This window comes from Benincasa hispida, chromosome 7 (genome assembly GCF_009727055.1).
Source record: "Benincasa hispida cultivar B227 chromosome 7, ASM972705v1, whole genome shotgun sequence".
Taxonomy (NCBI): domain Eukaryota; kingdom Viridiplantae; phylum Streptophyta; class Magnoliopsida; order Cucurbitales; family Cucurbitaceae; genus Benincasa; species Benincasa hispida.
Genome location: NC_052355.1, coordinates 40527200 through 40543878, shown reverse-complemented (window position 1 = coordinate 40543878; position 16679 = coordinate 40527200). Strand labels below are relative to the sequence as shown.

At 34.8% G+C, this 16679-nt stretch overlaps 3 protein-coding genes and 2 non-coding genes across 6 annotated transcripts; 4 read left to right on the top strand and 1 right to left on the bottom strand.

The window, feature by feature from the left end:
* Positions 1–311: 311 nt before the first annotated feature.
* Positions 312–1723, top strand: LOC120081198 (ethylene-responsive transcription factor ERF118-like). The gene has a single exon (XM_039035896.1). It carries the CDS (start codon positions 581–583, stop codon positions 1493–1495), a length of 915 nt encoding a protein of 304 aa, XP_038891824.1. The 5' UTR covers positions 312–580; the 3' UTR covers positions 1496–1723.
* A 1888-nt stretch (positions 1724–3611) lies between these two features.
* LOC120081504 (tetraketide alpha-pyrone reductase 2) lies at positions 3612–6389 on the bottom strand. Of its 2 annotated transcripts, none has more exons than XM_039036451.1 (6): positions 5981–6389; positions 5219–5391; positions 4606–4794; positions 4310–4472; positions 4011–4200; positions 3612–3905 (listed from the first exon to the last, which is right to left on the bottom strand). In XM_039036451.1, the coding sequence occupies exons 1-6, from the start codon at positions 6084–6086 to the stop codon at positions 3764–3766; spliced, it is 963 nt and encodes a 320-aa protein (XP_038892379.1). In that variant the 5' UTR covers positions 6087–6389; the 3' UTR covers positions 3612–3763. The 2 variants fall into 2 exon arrangements, with proteins under 2 accessions (XP_038892379.1, XP_038892380.1); XM_039036452.1 differs by lacking the exon at positions 5981–6389 and adding an exon at positions 5763–5971.
* Positions 6390–7543: 1154 nt separating this feature from the next.
* On the top strand, positions 7544–7615 carry TRNAD-GUC. The gene has a single exon. It is a non-coding gene; the product is annotated as a tRNA-Asp (tRNA).
* Positions 7616–7692: 77 nt separating this feature from the next.
* On the top strand, positions 7693–7764 carry TRNAD-GUC. Its single transcript has one exon. It is a non-coding gene; the product is annotated as a tRNA-Asp (tRNA).
* A 76-nt stretch (positions 7765–7840) lies between these two features.
* Positions 7841–16662, top strand: LOC120081503. The gene is made up of 15 exons (XM_039036450.1): positions 7841–8138; positions 8984–9091; positions 9179–9313; positions 10157–10505; positions 10730–10812; positions 11014–11149; positions 11253–11522; positions 11640–12194; positions 12425–13308; positions 13398–13483; positions 13570–13788; positions 14406–14534; positions 15132–15485; positions 15823–15938; positions 16337–16662. Exons 1-15 carry the CDS (start codon positions 8031–8033, stop codon positions 16444–16446), a joined length of 3642 nt encoding a protein of 1213 aa, XP_038892378.1. The 5' UTR covers positions 7841–8030; the 3' UTR covers positions 16447–16662.
* Positions 16663–16679: the final 17 nt, after the last annotated feature.

Sequence of the window (16679 nt, the reverse complement as noted above, 5' to 3'; positions counted from 1 at the left end):
GAGAAATCGAACAATGTTGGGTATGGATTGGCCCTCTTTCGCTTTAATCTGTTTATTGTTTTTCTTTTCTCTTTCAATCTTTGAAGAACAGGGCTCAGAGTTTTCTCCATCTGGGTCTGTGCTTTTTTTGGAACTGGGAAAGAAGTTGAAGACGGTGGTTGAGCAGTAGATTTTATGTCGGCTTTGTTCATATTGGCAGTGATTGGGGCTCTGTTGAAGCTCTGGTTTTCTTCTTCTCTCTGCTGCTTCTGGCAGAGGTTGATTCAAGTGCAACAATCCTATTCAATGCGTTTGAGATTAAAAAGGCAAGACAAAATTTTCTAGTTTCTTTCGTTTTGATTTGTTTTCCAAAGGGTTTTTTCTTGGCCTAATTCTGTGTTGGGTTTCATTTGCAGGACTTGTTCTGGAGTAAAATTCTCTTGGGCTTTTCGTATAAAACGATTTTTACTTCGTTTCTCCACCTTACATTTAAGTTATTGTGATTCTCAGAGATCTTCCATTGTTTCCATTTGATTATACATAAATTATTCTCTTCTCCTTCTTCTTGTTCGTCTCCTTCTTCCCATTGATTTAATCTAAAATGTCGTACTCTCCTAATCAGAGATTTGTTAGCAGCAGTAGAAAGTCGAATCTGCTGCCAAATAATTTCTCTGCAGATCCCAAAATGAGGAGAAAACTTCGTATAATCTGTTACGATCCTGATGCAACTGATTCATCTTCAAGCGAAGATGAAGGAGAAATATATGCAAGAAAATTAAACCGAATCGTACATGAAATCCACTTGCCTCCGCTGAAAAAGTCTCTTGAATCCGAGAGTTCTCAGTACAGCAACAATGAAAACAAAATCCCCAAGTTTAAACAGTCGAAGGCTCTGTTCAAAAACCCTTCCACTCGACGACCATCGTCTTCCAAATACAGAGGTGTCAGACAGAGATCTTGGGGAAAGTGGGCGGCTGAGATTCGAGATCCTTTTAAAAGAAGCCGTGTCTGGCTTGGTACTTACGATACTGCAGAAGAAGCTTCTCAAGCTTATGAAGCGAGGAGGCTACAGTTTGAAGCTATGGCGGCGGAAATGGCTGTTGAAGAAGAAGGCAAAGGGACTGGATCTTCATCTACCCCTGTTTCTTCGGAAAGTACGGCGGAGACCACCGTGTCTCATACATCGCCGTCGTCGGATCTTGAATGGGACGATTCAACTTTGCAAAGCCATGATTTGAAAGAGGGATCAGAGTCGATCAAAGAAGAAACAGACAGCAATATGAACTATATTGGTAATCCGTTTATGGAAGAAATTAACATGGGAATTGATTTTGATTCGATTCTGGCAGATGGAATCGGGATGTTCTTGGAGGATTTTGCAAGTTTGGAGAACACCCAGATTTTTGGGCTTGCTGACGATGAACCCAGTGGCCTTCCAAATTGGGATTTTGGTGATTTTGGGAATGATGATATTTCTTGTTGGCTTGATGATTCCATCAACATTACATGCCCTTAAAATTTTTTGCAGCTTAGGAGTTTTGTTCATTGAGAATGCAGTTTTAATTTTGTTTTTTGTTTTTTTTGTTTTTTTGGAGTGACAATGAGAGAGAGGCCTTTTGGGTTTTTTCTGTGCTGTTAGAGCCGTCCAAGCGGTGATCTTCTCTGGAATAAGAGATTTTCTTATCTCTTCGAATTTGGTGAATCAATTTTTGGGGATTGTGCTAGCAATCTCATTATAACTGCAATTGTTTCCATTTACAGCTTTGATTCAATCTTATTTTTTACATTCTTGTGTGTGCATATGGTAAAATTAGTGTTCTTTTATATATAAAAAAAAAACAGAAGCCTTGAATAGATTAATATTCTAAATCAGTATCATTTTTTGGTATGAATGTTGCATCAAAATTTAAATACCAAAGAGTTGCATTAGCATAAAATTGTGTAGATGTGGCTCGTAAAACTTGGCCTCTCAAGACTAATAAACTAGCATAGGATAGCAACCCTGAAACCTTACCCCTTAAAATAAAAGAGTTTATATCACTTAAATTGGTTCATTTCACTAGATCATGAGTGAAGGATGACCCTCCTAACAAGAGAGTGTCGAGGGCAAATGAGCACATAGAAGGTCACAATATTGGATTAGTTGTATACGAGTGATAGAGAGAGAAGTGATACATAATCTTAGTCTAAATTTATTTTTAGTCCCTAAACTTTAGTTGGTAATGATTTTGTCCTATATTTATAATTTTGTAACAACGTGAAAAAATTTATCAAATTTGATGTCAATTTTTATTATTTTGTGACAGATTTTGTACAGTAAATTATTAAATATTTGAAAGTATAAAGACTAAATTATTATATAATAAAATTTGAAATTAAATTGTTACACATTTAAAAAATTATTGATTAAATTATTATTTTTATAGAAGTTTAAAGTAATTTTTAACGGATTGAAAACACATGAATATGTGTGTTTCTATAATGAATGAATGGCCCATTAGTTTTAAGATGGGGGGAAAGTTAGAATGTGTACTTGGTGATATTAGCTGTAAACCAATTCCGTAGTCTGATCTATAGTACCATTTTCGTACTGTTACGTTCTCCCCTTTAATTCACATAACCCTTTATTTCCTTTTCTTTTTCAAATTTATATCTAATAATTCATATAACGCTTTGGCCTTAAAAACCTAACACAACCGTTTTATTCAAATTCAATTCTTTTTTTTTTTTTTCCTTTCGTACTAAAAAAAATATATATTTTTTCCTTTCATTTTTCTATGTTATCTGAACTTATCCTATTTAAATTTGAATATTGATTTAAATATTATTCTAGTTCTGAAATATTTTGCTAAAATTAATATTTTGGCTTTAAACTTTTAATAAATTTAGTTTAATGTGTCAGTCGGTTTATCATCATCCTTGAGTAATTATATAATATGTCTATATTAAAGCATTAATAAATATATTAGAAAGATAGATATATTCACTAAAATGAATAGCTCTCGACTAAAAATTGATTTATGAAAAGTATTTTTGTTAAAACGAAAAGTTTCTTGGAAATTTATCAAACTTGAAGTTTGAAAATTTAAAAAAGTAATTTGAAAAGTTGGAAAACAAGATTATTCTATCTTTTTCCTCTGAAAATTCGTACATAAACAAACTTTAAACAAGTTTTCTTCTTCTATTACTTTTTTTTCCCTTTTTCATGTATAAATTTAATCTCACGAATCATGATTTTCCCCTCATTTTCCCCCCGACTATTATCTCTGAAAAGTGATGATATTGTGATAATTAGGATGTACAAACGAAAAATTAAATTTAAACGTCCATGCTAAATTTTATCTACATGTTAATAATTGGTTAATAATATAACAATATCTAATATTCGAATATTGTAGAAATAGGAAAAAGAAAAGAAAATAAAATAACAGCGTGTAATTCAGAATGGCAGAACCGAAGCGGTCGTTGATGTGATCAAAATAGTAAATGACATTCAGCCCTCTGCGATCCGTTCAGAACTGTTTCCGATATATTTATTATTCTTTTTGGAAAACCCCAAATGATCTTTAAAGTTTAAAGTTTAAACTAAATTTAAAAATTACTCAAAAAAAAAAAAAATCAATAGTTTGCTCTTGAACCCTGAAAACGGAACGGAGTTTCAGAATCAATTTGGTTAAACTACGAGGCAGATTGTCTCGTTCAATCGTTTATATTCAATTACACAAAGCTCTAAAATTTTGTGAAGCGTCAAAGAAGATAAAATTATTGAAGGTTCTTTTCCAATTCAAAGAAATCCATTGTCTTGGAAACTCTTGATGGAATCATCAAACATTTGCTCGATCGTCTTGAAACCATGGAATCCCAGTTCAAAAATCTTGCTCGTGTCCATGTTGTGAGGGTTGCAATCTCCTTCCTGGACGCTGCACCTGTTCGTGTTTGTGTTTTTTAACAATATTATTTATGCAGATGAACTGTTTGATGAAATGACTAAGAGAAAACAAAGATGGTGTTGTTGAGATTCTTTAACTTACTTGTTTTCAAATGGGTAGGATGGATATTTGGCTCTGAGCATATCAATGATCTGTGACCAGTGAACCACTATGCTTGAACATATGATCCTGCCTGATGCATTTGGATCTTCCATTACCAAGATGTGCGCTGCTACCACATCATCTATGTGCACAAACCCCAGCGTGGAATTTGGATATTCGCCCCTTTCACCTGATGGAACAACCCATCCGTTTAATGTTTGTTTGTTTTTCCCATCAAAGAGAAACCTGAGAGGGAAATTTAGAGACTGTTTGAAGAAGATGGAAGGATCATTGTAAACCTTTAATAATGCTGAGTAGGAGATGCTGTGTACTGGTTGGCTTTGGTGTTAGCAAAGGGCCAACGACAAAAGATGGGTTCACCACAACTAGATCAATCCCATGTTCTTCTGCCATACGCCAAGCCTCTTTCTCTGCCAAAGTCTTTGCAAATGCATACCAAAGCTGCCAAAGCGCCCAAATGAAGAAAGTAAAAGAGAATAAAGCCTCAAGATTTTGATCCGTTGAATTGAATCGATCTTCCTCTGCATTGGAAAGTGACATGCAATAGAACAGAGAAAGAGGGGTTGGTTCTTACGTTGTAGCGCTTGCAATAGTCAGGATCTGTCCAGTGCGATTCATTGAGAGGACAAAGTTGTTGGACATCATAACGATATCTAATTGCCGAGCAGGAAGAGGTCAGCACTACTCGTTTCACACTGTTTGCTTTTAAACAGGATTTTAGTACATTGATTGTACCATTTATACAAGGATCAATCAGAGTTTCCTGTGTCATATTGCCAAATGTTAATTATACACTCATAAGGAAATGGTTTATTTAATATGTATTAAATAGTTTAGTAAATATGGTAATCCCACATTGATGAGAAAGGAGTTTGGGCATACCCCAGTTGTAGATGATTAGAGTATTTAGATAACATTAGGTTCTTGAGCTCGAAAAGACTGAATTTTATATAGCTCCGAGTTCAAGTTTTAGATTGTATAGAGTGTTCAGATTATGTAGAACAACAAATTTCAAGAACTTAGTGCATGTAACTCATGTTTAAGTTATTATATAATGGAAGGCTGGGGCTAGGTTTTGCCAAGCATTAATTTTACTGTGGAGCATCAAATTCTGCAGTCTCGACTATTAATTCAAAGCCTTTACCCTAAAACACCCCCTTAAATTAACCGAAGGATCGGGACCTTGCCTTAATGTTGTTATCGTAGGGAACAAGCACAGGTGAGGCAGTGTGGAAGACCCCATCCACTCCTTGAATGGCCTCATCAAAGCTACCTTCTTCTAACAAATCAGCTTTTACTATCTTCAGCCTATCCTTTGCTCCATTAAACTCCCACAGAAACCCAACATGTCCATAGTTTACTATCCAGGAAAAGAACAAGTCATTGTTAAAAATATGCATGGAAGTTTAGGTATACCATAATCTGGAGGACAGTTTATTGGCTGAGATCAAAATTCACATCAAGTACTTTCTTTTACCTATTTTTTGTCATTAATTTTTTGGTCTATTCCTTGTATGATGTCAATAGTAAAATACCCTTTTCTTTAGCCATAACTAGGCCTTCTAATACATAGGACTATAGAAGTTCGTTTCTTTCTTTGGAGGACTTCATGCCTTGAAGCTTTATTTTTATCTACTATTATCTTAAAGTAATTGATATCTAAAGTATTAATGACTAGAAATCTAGCAATAAGTTCTATGTGCAAAATTATGGAAAGTTATAGATGACCACCATTAAGATCAAACAATTCCATCGAATGAATTATGATTGCTTGTGTGACAGCATCTACAACATCATGCCAGTTGCTTGAGTGATGAAATTGTATGATAATAAAACTGTAATTTTGATGACTGCAAACCAAACAAGGGGGGATTTGGGGGCAATAAGTGTATGGAGGATGATGGAGTGAGGGTAAATACAAAGCAACGGATATGATTATACTTCAGAACCTGGGTTTCTAACGGTGGTGCGAACGCGATGGCCATTCTCGAGCAGTGTCTTCACCAAGTAAGAGGCTATGAAGCCGGTGCCGCCGGTTACACAGTACTCTGGCATCTCGGCTGGCTGTGCGTGTGGATGGTGGCTGTGTGCAAAGGAAGAGTTTATACAGTGGCTATACTTGAGGATGGTTCACGTGTGGAGCACCTATAGTTAGTATATTGTTGAACTCATTTACAAGAGTGGAAGATGACTCATCCGTTTTGTAAGGTTGGAGTTTTATAAAATAAACATAAATTGTGCTTTCTTTGATTTTTACCCTTTTTGTATTGTAGGTGTGCTCGACATGATGTGAAGCAGCTTGTAGTGATTGTTGCACGAATCAGATGTCCGTTTGCTTAGGCCTAACTTGTTTTTGTTTTTGTTTTTGTTCTTTTTTTTTTTTTTTGTAAAATATATGATTTTTTTTTCTACTTGTTTTTTAAGTCCATTGATATAAGGGATGACGGTTTGAATTTTGACATTTTGATTGAGAATACATACTTTATGGTAAATCTCTATCTAATAGATTTATAGACTATAATAAAAGTTTAATTTCTACTTTATGATGTTTTTATTTATGTTCTTAAAATTTCAATTTTATATCAATAAGATTGTACACTCAATAAGATTGTACACTCTCAATTTTATGTCTAATGAGTTGTTAAATTTTCAATGTTATATTTCATTGGTTATTGATCTATTCAATACCTTTTAAAGTCGCAAATCTCTAGTATATAAAAACATATTTTTCTATGATTCTATTTGACATATAATTCTAGTTTTTTTTTCTCGTTATTTTAAAATAAATATGTAACGTGTCGATGATATATCATATACATAATTAAAGGTTTATAAATTTATTAGACATACTTCAAAATTTAAGAATGTATTACATGCAAAAAAAATCATATATTTAACCTCATTTAAAATTCATGACAATGTTAATAATAATAAAAAAAAAACATTGGTAAAATGTCAACTTTAATTTGCAATTCATGAAAATTATAAAAACAAAAGACCTCTATTCATAATCCGCCTAGGATTCATGAAGCTGGAGCTAGTTGTACAAAAAAAGTTCACATTGATTCAATCATGGTCTCGCTTTATTAATTGCCCTCCTTCTAATGCTTTCATATCGACAAGTCGACAATAAGCCTTATTTCGTGCCTATACATGAAATCAAGTAAATAAATAAGTAGAGGATGTGGATTTATATATATATATATATATATATATATATATTTAAAAATCCATTCTTACTTAATTACCTTGGGAAGACCAATAAATTAGTTCATGAGATTTTTTTTTTCCTTTTTAGTTAAACAATACGGTGGATGAGGACTCGAATTTCTGACTCATCGTATTGCAAGTATATGCCAAAACTAGATCAACTATATTCATGTTACAATTATTTTTTGATATTATCTATATTATTCACACATTTTAAATGATTATAATAAACTATAGTATTTGAATCGATTATTATGATATATCAAAAGAATTATTATTTATATGTTAACAGCATTCATCAAGTCGTTGTAGTATAGTGGTAAGTATTCCCGCCTGTCACGCGGGTGACCCGGGTTCGATCCCCGGCAACGGCGCTTAAATATAATTTATTTTCGAAATTTTATTCGAACATTATGAAATATCAATAGTTGATGATGTTCAATCGAAGCACGTCGTTGTAGTATAGTGGTGAGTATTCCCGCCTGTCACGCGGGTGACCCGGGTTCGATCCCCGGCAACGGCGTTTTAATTGTTTTATCATATTTTTTGGGATGACCCTAATTTAATTAATACTTCTTACTCTGACGGAGGGAAAATTATGAACCCGCCGTAAAACCTTGAGCAATTTTCTTTCCCGCGCGAGCGCTCTTTCTCTCTCTCGGTCCAGTCGTTTCTCTGTCTATCGAGGGTTTTCAGAAAATCAACATCTTCCATGCCTGCTTCTTCACTGAATTCCGCCACTAAAGTCTTAATCTCTTGTGAGTGTGTGCGTTGTTCCTTTTCCTTCCAATGACAAAAGCTCAACTCAAAGAACAGGCAGATGCTAGTCTTGAGATAATATCCATCGGATCCCTGTACACTGGATCATGGGACAAGAAATACTGGAGCAGCTCTAGGGTTAGATTTTTTTTTTCCTATCTGCATCTGATGATTTATTTATCTGCTGTAATTGATTTCATTTATCGCGGTGGTTATGTTGCACTATTCGATGATATTTGTCTAGGTTTATTTGATAATTTCTTCATCTCTTCAAGTCGAAAACATTTGACTCGGTTGCTTGAAACAATTTCTTCTGATAATTTGCTTCATGTTACTACAACTGGCTGATTGGGAAACTTATCTAGCTAGGTTTTTGCTGTAGAACCGGCAACAATTACTTCCATCTTAATTTGCACGTAAATCGAATTGTCTTCTTCACGGAGCTCAATTGACAAACTCATTTTGTGTAGTGCGAATTTGGAGTGAATTGGCTTCAGTATAAATGTCCAGTAAATTGCATGAAGTGTCACTGCAATCCTTAGGAGAGTCAAATATGAAGGGTTCCAATATCTAGACTGGAAAATTATGACCACTTGACGAATTTGTCAATTTGAACTATTACCGGTTTGATATACTTCTGGTTGTTGTAATTACAAATGTAACATACCTGAAGAAGGTGTTTTAGATCAAGAACAGTAGATGTTGAGGAGATCTGGAAGTATAGATTTTGGAGTTTCACGTGGTAGTTTCAACGTGTTTTATGAATTATTTACCAAGGATACAATTGGCTATCTAGGTGTGTCTAATTCAACCCTGCGATGTAAATAGGAGATAAATCTGAGAATGGTGATTCTCCCATTATTTTTCTTTATAAAAGTTTTCCCTCATTAGAGCTTCAAGAAGTTAAGAGAAGATGTATTTGCATGATTATAGATGTGGAGTCTCAACTGAGGACCTACTGTGATCATTGAATTATTGTGTAGGGTAAAGATCGATATCCCTATCCAGTTGGGTATCAGGCTGTTCGGGCTTACAATGGGATCAAATACAAAATGGAAGTTCATGAGGGTCCAAAGGGGCCTTTATTTATGGTGTGTATGGCCTTCCTATTAAATATTGAAAATCTTTCTTAGTCATGTCATTGGAAACTATTTATTGAAAGGTTATATTGCTTGCAGATTTTATCCATGGATGGAAGTTCATTTTCTGGTCAAACCCCTGATATTGCTTGGGAGATGTTTCAGAGGAAAGGCTGCCTCCACACTAAAATTTGGCACGGGAAAAGGTCTTCATGCAAAGTTGATGGCGTGGAGGTAGAATTTTTCTCTTTCCATATGCAGTCTGTTTGCTTCTTAGATTTGAATTTTTCTAAGGAACCCTTTAACCAGTGGAGTCAACCAATAATAAATGAGCCCTATCATGCTGTAGCATTTTTAATTTCTAGCACTTCTATGATCGGTACCTTATTTTATACCCTCTTCCATGACATTCTTCAACCATGGTAACTATTTTCATTCTTGATACCAAACTTAGCTTTGCATAGATGCTCTAGTGACAAGTCAATTGGATGGTAAAATTGCGGAGTTTATCTTCTCAGTTTGAATATATCACCACTGTAAAACTTTACTTTCATAAGTGAAATGCCCTTGTATCAGCACAAGAGAGAGTTTTTTCAATCTTAAGCGCCATGATTAACTTTCTATCTTCTGTAGAGATCTATGCAGATATTTGAAATAAGATAACTAGATGTTGTTTATCTTTTCAACTTTTGTTCCTTTTCATTACATCAATGAGAAGTTTCTTGTTTTAAGAAGATAACTAGATAGTGTTCAAATGCATGGAGTTACTACTTATTTTGGGATGTTAAAATTATCATCTCGGAAAACATAATTGACGCAAATCTCAAGCATAAGCAATTTGAGAAACTTGCTCCTTTCTTTCTTTCTTTTGTTTTGCACAGGAATGAGGCCAGTTAACTATTTTACTTCAATGAAACGTCTATGAGATAATTGATTTATCTTCTGTATTAATTGGTATAATATTACCCCTCTCACATGTGTGCAGGCACATGCAAACACCCAATCAAATGTAGTAATTTAATCAAATAATATCAGAACATTGAGTGACATATTTATATTTCTTTTCGTCCTTCGTAGTTTTTTGGGTTCAAAAATCCATTTATTCAGAGGTTACTTAGGGAGCTAGTGGCAAATGTCAGTGGAACAGCAGAACTAGGCCCACTTCCTTCAAACTTATGCAATAAGGGTTCTGATTCTGCACAGACTGCAATTGAGCATCATTCTGTTGATGAATGTGAAAATGCTGAATTAGTTTCTTGCCATGAAAAACCAAAGACAGCAAGAAAGAGGAGTCGTCATGGAACTGAAACGGAAAAATCACTTAATGGTGCAAATCTAAAAAAAGTACGAAATCATGGTTTGAGAATTAGATCCATGACCGCAAAACTTTCAAGCTCAGCCAATGAAGTGAATCGAGGTTTTTGTGGTATGTAAAAGAAACTAATTAAAGATTGTTTCTTCACCGTTTTCTTCTCATAAAAAAGAAAAAAAAAAAGATTGTTCCTTTGCTATTCCAAAAATTAAAAATAGCTCAGCAACTTTTTTGGCAGAAGTACCTGCAACGTCTGTAAGAAAAGATAAAAAAATTTATAAGTTACCAGCCAAATTTGCATCTCCATGGTAATTTTAACCTCTTTGTTCATGCCTCAGAGAAAGCTGTGTGCGTACAAGAGAAGGATGCGGTCTCAGAGTTCACTCAAGTAGCTCACAATGTGTCCATCGATGAAAAACTTGTGAGATTAGATTCTTTTCATTCACAATCAGCTTGTAAACTTCCTTGTTTGCTGAACCGTAGTTCACATTTAGGCTCTTATTCACATTTTAAATAGATATATAGACCTCAGAAACAGAGATCATTTTGAGAAATGAGTTTTATATTCTTGTTGTCAGATTTATAAATTGTGATTGTTCGAAACGCTCTTAACTTCGTACAGTATGATAGGTTGTCAATGGACATATTGGAAGGTATTAGTCGAGAAATGGAAACAGATGGTAACAGTGCAGATGCTTCTATTCAAAAGTATTGTCCAGATACTGAAGACAGTAATCATCATGCTTCAGATACTTCAGGTCTAAAGCAAGATCTTCTTGACCTATCATTTCTTTTGGATAAAACATAGACCTGTTTATATATTTTGTCTTTTTTATTTCGAATTTTTATTATTGAATGCAGTTATTGTTGAGTCTGCTCCTGTTAGCATAGAAAAGAAAATTCTCGATCAGCCTGACATCATACCTGAAGAGTCGGTGACGGACTCCCATCCAGAAGAGATTTGCTCATTGAACACAAACTTAGGCTCCAAAAAAAATGATTTTGATTCAGTAGGTCAAGATATGGTGAAGTCAATGATGAATTTCTTGCTTCCACAAGCAATTCCTCTGCTTAAGGAGAATTCTGGCAGGAAAGGGACGCCCCCTTGTAATATGGGAAGGTTTCTTTGTGGTAATTTTTAAATAACCAGTACCTACTGTAATTAACATTTGACTACAATGACACATTCGATATGTATGCATGTGTGAACTTTTAGTTTTATTTAAATATATTTCGGTTCATCTGCAGATGAAAATACAAAAGATGTATTGCCTATAGAGAAAGGAGATGGAGAAAAGCAGGAATACATGCACATAGAACATGGGAATTATGAATCTTCCATCCCAAGTCTTGAGTTTCCCAAACACAGTCCTGACAATCTAGAGGGTGAGCAACATTATGACCATGTAAACATTAATGGGAACTTCTCTTCTACTGTAGACAATGGCCAAGGTAAGGAAGATATGAAACCTATTGATTCTTGTGGTCGGATGAATGATGAGTTGGTAAATCATCATGAAGCCACTGGAAGCAAGAAGTCCCGTGACAGTGAAATTGGTGGAAATTTCCATGGAACATGTCAGAAGGATTATATATATGCTTCAAAATGTCTTCCCAGCTGCACCTCTTCTGGTAGAGTGCTTTCTGATGAAACCATGCATAATAATAAAAGGATGGTTGGATGCACGTCATATCTAGAAATAAATTCCGGGAATGTGGACCAGGAAACTCCCAAAGATTATGTAGAAAGCAATGTTGATGAGCAACCTTGTTCGAGTGGATCCTTTTCTCAACTCTTGCATGGTGAGAATTTGTTATCATGTATACATTCTTCTTTACCTTAGCAATTTAGTTAGTACCAATCATTCACTGATGATAACACCATTACTGTAAACTTCATTTGTACTTAAAAGATCATTTTTGTGACATACTTCATGTTAACTAAATTCGGTATTGAAGTGCAAAACTCTTTACAACCGATATATTAACTATGAAGGTCTATAAATTGATGTTATTCCATCTTCATTTTTCAGCTCAAAATGCAAATGATTCAAATATAAGGACCTCCACATATTCAGAGGCATTAAACAAGGAAGTCATGGTAGGAAAAGAGGCTGTGGGAATGGACACATTGTCATCTTCTCAAGTTCCAAGCATTGTGTACAGTAGAAGAAAAGCTCAAAGTGTGTCTCATTTGGCTAAAGAGTACAAACGCCCATCCAGTGAAGCTTATGATACTAGATGTTTTGGAAAACATTATGGTGTGGAAATGTCTTCCCCTAAATCTCCACATTCTTCTAATATCAATCTTTTCACTCTACCCGGAAACCAACAAACAGAAGATTTACTTTCTGAGTGTCCACTTCGAGAACAATCCCCCATTGATTGCAGTTTAACTACTATGAAAGCTGAAGCAGGATTAGAAAAAATATGCCATCACAGTCCTACATTAGACCTAGATGAAGCATCACTGAGAGCCAACAAGAATGATAGCTCAGGACTTCTGGACAAACTTGTTTTGAAGGAAGATTTGGAAGGTTGTTCTGACGAGGGGATGATTGAACATAATAATGTTTCAAGTACAAATAAATACAAGTTATGTCAAGAGATGGGAGCAACCTTCAGAGACAATTGTAAGGATTCTTATCCTTATTGCAATGTGGAGCTCTATCGTGAGGCAGAAGGAATGTCGAAAATAGTGGGATCTTATTTGCACCCTATGCCTGTATTATCAATTTTCCTTAGCAACATTGAGAATGTAATCCACATTTGTGTTTTGTGTGGTCTTTTGGAGGAAAAGAACAGAACACTTATTACTTACACGGTGGAAGGAAAGGAACCAAAGTTAGGATGTCCATCCTTGGTTGGCCACACGACAGTAATGATGCCAACTTTAAAAGATTATTTGGGTAAAGAAGTGAGTTTTTATCTTGATAACTTCATTTTATTACTGTGTTAGGCTTTCCTTGGCATGATGGATTTAATTCACTAGTTTATGTTATCAAGATTGCAGTAGAGCGAACTGGTTTACAGTTAACTCCAGATGGGAACTATCTTGTTTTGATGGGTGGCATTAGAACACCTTTTTGCAGGTTGTGAGCATTTTCATAAATTTTAAATATGTATTACTTTAAACAACTATATATTATGAAAACTAATATTGGAAAAATAATCTCAGGTCAGGGAATATGAATTGTCCATGCTCTACATGTACATCTGGCAAGTTCGAAGAGAATGTGGTGAAGATTGTGCAACTTAAATATGGCTATGTATCAAGCATCGCAAGCTTGAGAAGTACCGATAGTATAAATTGTATACTGGTCTGTGAACCTGATCAGCTTGTTGCTGTTGGAAGTGGTGGACGTCTGCATCTTTGGGTCATGGACCCAACTTGGGGGTGTGTTCGATTGGAACTAACCATTCTTTAATTTTGGTTCTACATATAAAATTGATGTTTGATAATAAATGAATGTGCAATTAATTCTTCGCTTCCTTCTATTTAGTTTACTCAAATTGTTGATTTGGAAAACATTAGATTCAAGCTATTCAATCAAGATGCACCCCCTCATTTTGTGATAATTATTGTTATGGTACAGTAATTATTTGAGATTGTAGAGCGTTGGTGATTTATTGGTTTAATGGAATATTTAAATATATGTATGTGGTTAAAATTCCAGCTGGAATCTGAATGATAACACGTTTGAATACTGCATTAGTAAGCTTTTCATGGCTTTTGAGCTCTATCTTCCCTAATGATTTCTGGTTGTTACTTAAGGGAAGACTTTTGGATGAGGTAGTCCCTTAGGCTGTCATTTTTTTCGGTTGGTGGTCTAAACAAAATTAATGTACGATGCGAAAAAATTGGCCCTGGTTCTTCAAATGGTAGCTCTGTTTATCTCGAAGCTAATTGTTGATGATGTACTATACTAACTAGTTCTATTTGCTCAGATTAATGATTTCACTTAAGCCACTTGTAGAGAAAAGCTGATTTGAGCCTAACATCTGCTTTTGCAGCAAACAGATGGGAAGTCATATCATACCGTCGGAGGACCAGATATCTCCTAACTTGGTGGAACTTAAAGGGATCCCAGAGTTTTCCAATTTGGTTGTTGGGCACAACGGTTGTGGTGAATTCAGTTTATGGTATGTCCTTGGACAGTTAAAAGTTTCTCATAAAGTACAATTATTATTATTATTTCATTTTTTTTATAGTACTGGTGGCATATCTTTTAGTAAGCCTGGCTTGCATTCTCTTCTACCTAAACTAATCTAGTATGTCAAAGGTTTGCTGTAGATTTTTCTACGTAAGTCGTGTGAAGTAAAGTTTGTTTTCAAGCATGAGTGTTCAGTGATGTTGAAACTTAGCCACGTAATTTTATGTTGTCTTCAGATAAAATTGACAAACCAAACTGAAAGTTGAGCCTATGGAACTTAGTTAAGGTCATGATCAGCTCCTTATTGGCATTACAAATCACATTATCGGCAGTGAAAAGTATATAGGAAATCAGTTAGGAACAAAAGTTTGTTGATTTCATCTCATCATTTTCTTAAAACTATCCCCTAAATCAAGTACAACCATTTCTCTGTACTGGTAATCAAACAGGCCTCAGATACGGATTTGAATGGGTTGACTGCTTTTATGCTATCTTTATATGATAGTTGCTTAAATCAAATTGATATTACGATTATCTTTGAATGTTTGCTTGCATCTCATCTAAAAGGTACCTTCGTTTGTTTTAGGGATATCCCAAAACGTGCTCTGATGTCTAGATTCAATATGCCGAGTGCCTCAGTTAATCAATTCTTTCCAATTAGTTTGTTTAGCTGGAAAAGAAAGGAAAATTTTACCAGTAACTGTAATTCAAGCGACTATGTTAAAGAGCTGTTGTGTGCAACGAGTACAAGCTCAAAGAACACTGAGGCATCACTTCAGCTAAGGGACACTGCCATATGGCTTTTTGCCTCAACCATATCAGATTCTCTTGTTTCACATGAATATTTACCAATGGATAGTCAGATAAATCATGCAGAGTTTTGGAAACTAATGCTACTTGCTAACAGTATGGTTACATTTGGTGCGGAGCTGGATTTAAGGTAGCGTGCCATCTTACTTTCAAACTTGGCACCGTTTTGAATTTCTAAATCTTGGACTAACAGGATGTACTTTGCTCATCAACTGAGTATCATAGGATAAAATAATGATTTAATGACTGCAAAGTATTCCATTGTTTATTATATACAAACAATAAGAATTTGGATTTATTATTCTAGAAGATAATTTGTTCTGCAGTTTCTAAATGCTCCTTAACTTCCAGTAAGACTACAAGTAGATATTTGGAAATTTCAGCCCAACTGAAAATTCATCATATTCATTAACTTTGTTACTGGCACGTTTAGATATTTTAGTGTTTATCACTCTTTCATTTTATAGAGCATCAGCCATTGGGGCATCAGCTGGTCGAGGTATCATTGGGAGGCAGGACGGCCTAGTTTACGTGTGGGAATTGTCTACAGGAAATAAACTGGGCACTCTTCTTCGTTTTGAAGGTATGCATTATAGCATTGGTGACTGAAGCTTTCCCTAGTATGCACTATTCTTTGTGAAAAGAGTTAATTTCTTCCGTATACTGAAAATAATTCCATAATTCTCATAACTCATCAAGAGAAGAAACAAAGAGTCAATATTCATCATACTTCTGTTGTAAAGTTTAAACATGATAACAAATAAGACGAGCTTTAAGATTTAGAAAGTGGAATATGAGATCTGTTCATCATCATAATAGTGCCCTTGCTTTTTTCTTTTTTGTTACTTATACCATAATAGTGCCATTGCTCATTGTGTCTTCCAAAGGAAGCTTCATTTCCAGTATCATTATTAATTTTTTAAAAATTATTCTTAGTTTTAATTTCTTCAGTTTCTCACATATATATTTTCTCCAATATAGGTGCAAATGTTGTTTGTATTGCAACTGATAATAAAGAGACAGGTGTGGTGGCTGTAGCAGCTGAAAATAGGCTTCTGGTATATCTACTTTCTTCAGATTGGAAAAGGTAAACCATAAATGGCCTACCAACGAAGAAAATTACTTGTAAATTGCACAATATCATCAGCAAAATGTTTTAGTTTTGAGTTGGTGCCTGCCATGACGTTGATATATGACAAATGTAGGATTTATCGTGACATGGCTGCATCTGAGCCGATGATAAATGTAAATAATCATTCATTTACGAAATAAAGAAATCAAAATCAGTGTAACTTTCATTTCGACAATTTAATCTTTCTAGATG

Bases quoted from the DNA above. Each gene is read 5' to 3' on its own strand.
- LOC120081198 (XM_039035896.1), top strand. From the start codon at position 581: ATGTCGTACTCTCCTAATCAGAGATTTGTTAGCAGCAGTAGAAAGTCG.
- LOC120081504 (XM_039036451.1), bottom strand. From the start codon at position 6,086: ATGCCAGAGTACTGTGTAACCGGCGGCACCGGCTTCATAGCCTCTTAC. The intron at 5,392-5,980 runs GTTCTGAAGTAT...TTTCCTGGATAG, and splicing joins CACCACCGTTAGAAACCCAG to TAAACTATGGACATGTTGGG. The intron at 4,201-4,309 runs GTTTACAATGAT...TTGTTCCATCAG, and splicing joins CCTACTCAGCATTATTAAAG to GTGAAAGGGGCGAATATCCA.
- LOC120081503 (XM_039036450.1), top strand. From the start codon at position 8,031: ATGACAAAAGCTCAACTCAAAGAACAGGCAGATGCTAGTCTTGAGATA. The intron at 13,789-14,405 runs GTGTGTTCGATT...CTGCTTTTGCAG, and splicing joins GTCATGGACCCAACTTGGGG to CAAACAGATGGGAAGTCATA. The intron at 15,486-15,822 runs GTAGCGTGCCAT...TTCATTTTATAG, and splicing joins GGTGCGGAGCTGGATTTAAG to AGCATCAGCCATTGGGGCAT.